The 6922-nt window shown below is 55.7% G+C and overlaps 1 protein-coding gene across 1 annotated transcript; it reads right to left on the reverse strand.

The window, feature by feature from the left end:
* Window positions 1-2022: 2022 nt before the first annotated feature.
* Window positions 2023-3510, reverse strand: KCNA1 (potassium voltage-gated channel subfamily A member 1). Its single transcript, XM_004323632.2, has one exon. It carries the CDS (start codon window positions 3508-3510, stop codon window positions 2023-2025), a length of 1488 nt encoding a protein of 495 aa, XP_004323680.1.
* Window positions 3511-6922: the final 3412 nt, after the last annotated feature.

The raw sequence follows: 6922 nt of genomic DNA on the forward strand, positions 1-6922 counted from the left end.
CTTGTCCAGAGTGACCCCTGATAGGAAACAAATTCCCCAAGAGTTTTATATTGGCTTCTGGTAGAGAAGAGGAAAAGACAAGTTCGAGGTTCGTGTCAAGTTCAAAGATGGGTCTCGGGCCCCAGTTTCCATCCCACGTCTGGCTGCCAAAGGGACCGAGTCCAGCGGATGGCCAGAGAGCACCCTCCCGGGTCTCTCCTGCCTGGGGCGCAGGATGGCGCGGTGTCCCCGCAGTGCGAAGTGAGAGAGCGAGGGTGGAAAAAGGAAAAGCGAATATCTGTGCCCCAGCCTCCCTCCCTTGTGTTACATAACTTCTCAGCTGTGCTAATGGAGGCGCCTTCTGCAGTTCGCTGTGGGTACAGGATAAAGGCACTAAGCAACTATTAAATCAATTGGTAGCGTTTCTTCAGGGAGCCTCAGGGGGAGGGCCGAAGTCTCTGCAGACTTCAAATCATGACTGCAAGAAAGAAATCAGCTCTGCTCTGGGCGCATACGATGGAGAAACATTTTCATTTACATCTTAAGAATGCACCAAAAAGCATGCAGTATTGCACCTTTGTTTGTTTGTTTGTTTGTTTTGCTTGTGTTTCTCTTCAGCTAGAAAGAATACGTGTTCTTAGGTGTTGCTCTATATACCTTGATAACTTAAGTTTTCCACAGAGCTTCGCTTTAAGGGATGGGCATGTTGGTCCTCTCTCTGCCTACATCTGCACAGAAACCTGACATTTCCCTGAGCAAAGGCAGGAAGATTGACTGAGTGCCCCCCCTCACCCTACCCCCCCTCATTGTTTCTTTTGGGCCCTTCATCCCACAAACTTATAATTTTTATTATTTTTTAACGTTTTTACATTAAATTAATCATGCACTAATTAATTCAAGGTACACCTTAATCAAGTCGGCCATAATGCTGAATAAGAGAACATGCTTCGAGCTCCAAAAAGTTACTGTTCCCAGCTGACTAACATAGGTACTTAAATACAGTACTTTATTTACTAATAAAAATAGTTCGTAAATGAAGGAGTGCACTTTTGGTGAACGCAAATGAAGAAGGATCTATTTTTAGAAGAATCGATTCCAAAGTAAGCTTACCCTCTATTGTCTGCGTTAACGTTCTCAGCATGCGATTGTAAAAGAAATGATGATCAGACTCAAACATGCTTACACTTAATTTCATTTGTGCTCTGTTGCAATAAGGAGGCGAAGGTTTTATATCCAGTTCTGGAGGCCGGGGTTCAGGGTGCAGGACTGGTGAGAAAAGACCCATTGGGCGCATCTGCAGTTGAGAATCGTAGCAGCACTGCAGATGGATCAATGAATTGCATTCAGTGATCATTTTTTCTTAGAGAAGAGTTTGAATCAGAAGGAAAGGGGGCAGAGGGAAGAATCCCTACAGACCAGGCCCAGTATCAGATTTCTAAGGTGCTTGGTGAACCAGTCTTAAGTAATTTTTTTTTTTCACCTTGGAATATGCAGTTCGGTTGATCAAAGTAAAAACATCTGTTCGTTGCCCGTTTCGGCTGGTGTATCATGTTACGCGTAATACGTCTGATGCACCGTCTTAAAATGCGCTGTGCAGTTTGCCAGGATTTCATATCGGAGTCCCATGCAAATTTTAATTTTATATTTCTAAGCGATCATCTGATTCTTAGCTAAAGGAAAAAAAAAAATTTTAAAGAAGCCACCACGGATTAAAAACGGGGAAGCATGTGAACCTTATTTTACCTAGACAAGTTCATGGACTGAGTGATTTTAAACCAGTTTTAGAAAATACACTCTCTTTTCCCATTTTTTTAATACAATGAAAATAGTTTCTCTTTTCATGGCTCCTGAAGGCTTCGGGTTTGCCACCCCCCAACATTGGCAATGCAACAATGCATTGACAGTTCGAGAGAGCATTCAAAGACTATTTAGTGAAGTATCTACAACGAGTGACCTGGGTCACTGGGGGTTTGGTTTGGTTTGGTGTTTTAAGTCTTTCAAGCTGCTAAGTGGGGGCTTTTTAGTTTCTTTGCTTTTGGCTTTTTAAACATCAGTCAGTAGCTTGCTCTTATTAACGCAGTTTTGGTCAGCTGTGGTGCAATTACCAGTTCTGACATTGGCCTGTCTAAAGTGGGCTATGCTATTATTCACGTCCTCTTCGATCTCCATGTACTCAGATTTGCTGATGGTGGAGGAGCTGCGCCGACTGAGGTCACTGTCAGAGGCTAAATTAGGGGCGCTGACGTGGAGCAACTGAGCCTGCTCTTCCCCCTCGGTTTCTCGGTGGTAGAAATAGTTGAAATTGGACACAATGACAGGTACGGGCAGGGCAATTGTCAGCACACCGGCGATGGCACACAAGGAGCCCACGATCTTGCCTCCAATTGTCACAGGGTACATGTCACCGTATCCCACGGTGGTCATGGACACCACCGCCCACCAGAAAGCGTCGGGGATACTGGAAAAGTGCGACTCAGCTTCTTCCGCCTCGGCAAAGTACACTGCGCTAGAAAACAGTATGACCCCGATGAAAAGGAAAAAGATAAGCAGCCCTAGCTCTCTCATACTGGCTTTGAGGGTCTGGCCCAGGATCTGGAGGCCCTTAGAGTGGCGGGAGAGTTTGAAGATTCTAAAAACCCTTACCAACCGGATGACCCTGAGGATGGCCAGCGACGTGGCCTGCTCGCCCTTCTGGTTCCCCTCCTGCTCAGCTATCTCGGTGCCCAGGGTGATGAAGTAGGGGATGATGGCCACGATGTCGATGAAGTTCATGATGTTTTTGAAGAAGTCCGTCTTGCTGGGGCAGGCGAAGAAGCGCACCACCAGCTCGAAGGAGAACCAGATGATGCACAGGGTTTCCACGATGAAGAAGGGGTCCGTGAAGATGTTGACGCTGTAGACCACCGTGGTGTTGTCGAGGCGGTGGACGGTGCCCGTGAAGTCCTTGTCATCCTTCAACTCGGGCAGCGTCTCCAGACAAAAGATGACGATGGAGATGAGGATGACCATGACGGAGACGATGGCGATGACCCGGGCGGGCCCCGAGCTCTCGGGGTACTCGAACAGCAGCCACACCTGGCGCTGGTACTCCTTGTCGGGCAGGGGGCGCTCCTCTTCCTTGATGAAGCCCTCGTCCTCCCGGAACTTCTCCATGGCCTCCTCGCCCAGCTCGTAAAACTTGATCTCTTCGGAGAACATGTCCAGCGGCACGTTGACCGGCCTCCGCAGCCGGCCCCCCGACTGGTAGTAGTAGAGGATGGCGTCGAAGCTGGGCCGGTTGCGGTCGAAGAAGTACTCGTTCCTCAGCGGGTCGAAGTAGCGCATGCGTTTCTTAGGGTTGCCCAGCAGCGTGTTGGGGAACTGCGCCAGCGTCTTGAGCTGCGTCTCGAAGCGCAGCCCGGAGATGTTGATGACCACGCGCTCGCAGCACTCGTGGTCGTCGTGCTCGGCCGGCCGCGGGTAGCTGCCGTCCTGGGGGTGGCCCGGGGCGGCCGAAGCCTCGTCCACGTTCTCTCCCGACATCACCGTCATGGTGGAGGCAGGGGGCGGCGGCGGCGGCGGCGGCGGGAGACCCGGGGCGGGCCCGGGGCGGGGAGGGGCGAGGGAGGCGGGGTGGGGGGGGACCCGCGCGCCCCCCCCACCTGCGTGCGCGGCTCCCCCGAGCTCAGCGGGCGGGGCTTCCGAGCCAGCAGGTGGAGGGATCTGCCACTTGGAGACCGTCTCCACCCCCCGGCCTGTTTCTCAGTTTGGAGTCCCCCTCGCCTGCCGCCCCGGGTGCAGCTTTTCTCCGGGGCGGGGTGGGGACTGGGGTGGGGGTGGGGGGACTGGGGGTGGCGATGGGAGGAGGGTTGGTGTTGCTTCCTGCTCCGAGGTGCCTTAACGCAGCGCCGTTCTAGCGGCCCGGGCCACCGCTTGGGGGCCGCCCTGGCCTCCCTTCCCCTCCGCGAGCCCTCCTAGGACCCGGGGCAGAGCCAGCTCGGCAGATGCCCTCGCCTGCCACCCCCTCTGCTTCTCCTCGGCTCTCCCCCCTGCTAGCCCTCTTCGCCTGCCGCCTTCTAAGCTCCCACCGGGGCAATCGATGGACGCTGCAGAGAAATAGAAAGTGATACGGGGGCAGAAGATCAGAAGCGTTCATATGGGACGGACCCACAGACACGGAAGAGCACAGACCTCTAGCTTTTTGAGAAAGCACGAGACTTTTGCTAGGGTTATATCACAGACACGCAGACAGACACACGCAGACACCCGAAATCCAAGTTTGGGGCTCCTCCATCCCACTTTCCCCAATGCCCAACAGCCGATCTGTTTACAACTTCGTTAAACTAGAGATCGGAAAAGCGCCCAGAGACGCTGGCGGAGCTCCAGGTCCAGGCAGCATCCCCGCGCCCCCGGCTCCCCTCACCCGCCGCCCCAAGCCCCACTTCTGAAGCCCCGGACCGGGGAACCCCCTACCTGGCCAGCCGGCTTGGCGCAGGGGCGGTGCTGAGTCGGCGGAGAGCCCGAGCGGGAATGCGGCAGGTCGCCTTTGCGGTACCCGGGCGCGAGCCGCGGCCGCCACAGCATCCGAGGGGCGCCGGGGCCACCGCGCCGCCCTCGCACCTCGTCCTGCTTTCCTTCAGTTGGCCACTCGCCTAACTGGGCAGCGACGGCGGAAATGTCCGTTCCCGACCCCCATTCTCGCCCGTGGCCGGCAACCTGGAGACGCCGCTCTCGCTCTCGGGTGCGGGCAATTCCGGAGGCTGCGGGGCGGAAAAGCGAAATGCCACCCTCTCCCGAGCTCTGAAGCGAATGACGATGCGGAGCGCTCTCGCCCCCTCCCAACACCGTGGGAGCCCTTGATTCGATCCCGAAGGAGGAGAGCGAGCAAGGGCCTGGATCTCCGTGCCTCGCAGGTCCCCTCGGCTTCCCGCACCCCGCGCGGACCTCGGTGAGGCTACGCGGCGCGCCGGGAGCCGTTCGGAGCTCCGAGTGGGGCAGGGTGCGTGCGGCTCGGGTCCGCTCGGTCCATTTCTGGGCGCTGCAAGATCAGCAGAAACCTGAGAAAGCGCCCGGAATGCGGAGCAGCGATTGGCCCACCCGGGCGTGGGTTGGGGAGGGCGGGGGAGGGCGGGAGCGAGGAGGTAGATGGAAAATAGGAGGGGGTGGCTTGGCAGGGGGGGGCCTGTCATTCAGTTCCCACCCTTGCCAACACGGCTTTTTCCTTCTCCTGCCAGAAAAGCCGACCGCCAGTTCTCCTTCCCTGTGGTCCACAGCCCCGCACACGCACGGTCCTCTGCCGCGACCTTTCCGGGAATTTCACATCGGAAATGGTCAGGTCCGACGCAATGCAGGCGGTGGTGTTCCTGGCACAACTACTCTGATGGGCTGCCGTTTGTGCAGTCCCACAATAATCCGCTTCTCTGCGCGCTGTCCGGCCGCTCCCGCAGGGGGCTCTGCAGGGCAGACCCAGCTTGTCCCCGCCGGCCTCGGAGAGATGCGGACTTCGGGTTGGGCTCTGCAGTTGAGGATCACCCGGGTCTGTCCTCCGTCGCGCTACTGCGAGGCAGTGGTGCTGAGAGTGTGTCCCTCTTTGACCTACGACGGGAGTTGAAGTTTCCTTGCGATCAGACTATTTTGAAATACCGAGAATGTGACTTGTGGGAAACCAAAGGCTTCGTGGGTTTATGCGCTTGTCTGCCAACTTGGTGCTAATTGGAACGAATCTGAGAAGCAAGTCGCCTGCCCACCTCCCACCCACGTCCCTCTTCCCGAAGCCTCTTTTTCCGGCCTAGGGCCTTCCCAAGGCCCCTTGCAAGGCTGGCAGCTTCTCGGGGACAGGGTCCGCACAGAGGCGCAGGGCAGCAGGAGCCGGGGGCGTGCGCGGTGCCCTCGGAGTGCGGCTCCGGCTGCGCCCCTAGAGGCGCTGCGCCTTGGCGCCTGCAGCGCGAGAGAAGGCAGCCAGCAGCTCCGGTACTTCAACTGCGGCCGAGTCTCCAAGGAGGCTGCAGGAGCCCGGAGTCGCCGCCCATTGGCTCCCCGGCTGCCTTGGGACCACCCCTTAGCACCACCGCGACCGCGAAGCCTCCCGCCGACACCACCCACCTCTTTAATCAAACCGAAAGATTGCATCCTCCCCACTCTGTTGTGGCTAGTGAGAAGCAGGGGCCTCGGCGCGCCCTGCACCCAGGCAGTGCAGCAATCCTGGGTACCGAACTAGTTAAGTCCCTCCTCCAGATACCGACTCCAGCATTCCTTTCAGAAAAAATAGGTATTTGTTCCCTCCACTCCTCCGGAGCCATAGCCCAGCTTTTCTTTTACAAACAAAGAGTTCTCTTAAACTCCGCCTTCCCATATTAAGCGCTGCCCTTTCCCCACCTTCCAAACACATATTCCTGTATCCCACTGACTCCGCGGTTCCTTTCCTTTCCACCCTACTGCTTTATTGGAAAGAAAGAAAACAAAAACCCACGAAGCTCTGCATTGCAATGCTGTCAAGTCCCTTGTTTTCTTTGCTACTGCTGCCGGAGGCTGCTGCAGCCCTGAGAACACCCTACTACTAGATCTGATACACATTTTCAGACCCTGTCCTAGCGATACGGGGCTTCCTACGCTGCTCCTGTACCTCCCTCTGCCTGTAGCCCCCCTCCTCCTTTTAAAGGTTTCTGAGACTGTCATCTCCCCAGCCTCATGTGGATGCGCTTGCCCTGATTCAGCATTGGGAGGTTGCCTTAGTAGAAGAGATTTACAGACTGGATGAGATCCCAGGTTCCTAAACCCAGGGGGTTATTAGGGGGCACAATAAGATCAACAGGTTTTCAACATCCCTGAAAGATGTTTTTAGAGCCGGACTGGACCTCCATGGAATTGGAAGAAATTTGCTGAGCTAGGAACTCATCATTCTTGATGCAAGCCCACCATTGGTAAGAGTCTGAAGGTGTTTATTTATTCAACAATCTGCTTAGCT

The sequence above is a fragment of the Tursiops truncatus genome, chromosome 11 (assembly GCF_011762595.2).
Source record: "Tursiops truncatus isolate mTurTru1 chromosome 11, mTurTru1.mat.Y, whole genome shotgun sequence".
Lineage (NCBI taxonomy): Eukaryota > Metazoa > Chordata > Mammalia > Artiodactyla > Delphinidae > Tursiops > Tursiops truncatus.

Excerpts from the sequence above, each read along its gene's own strand:
- KCNA1 (XM_004323632.2), bottom strand. The coding sequence starts at position 3,510 with ATGACGGTGATGTCGGGAGAGAACGTGGACGAGGCTTCGGCCGCCCCG.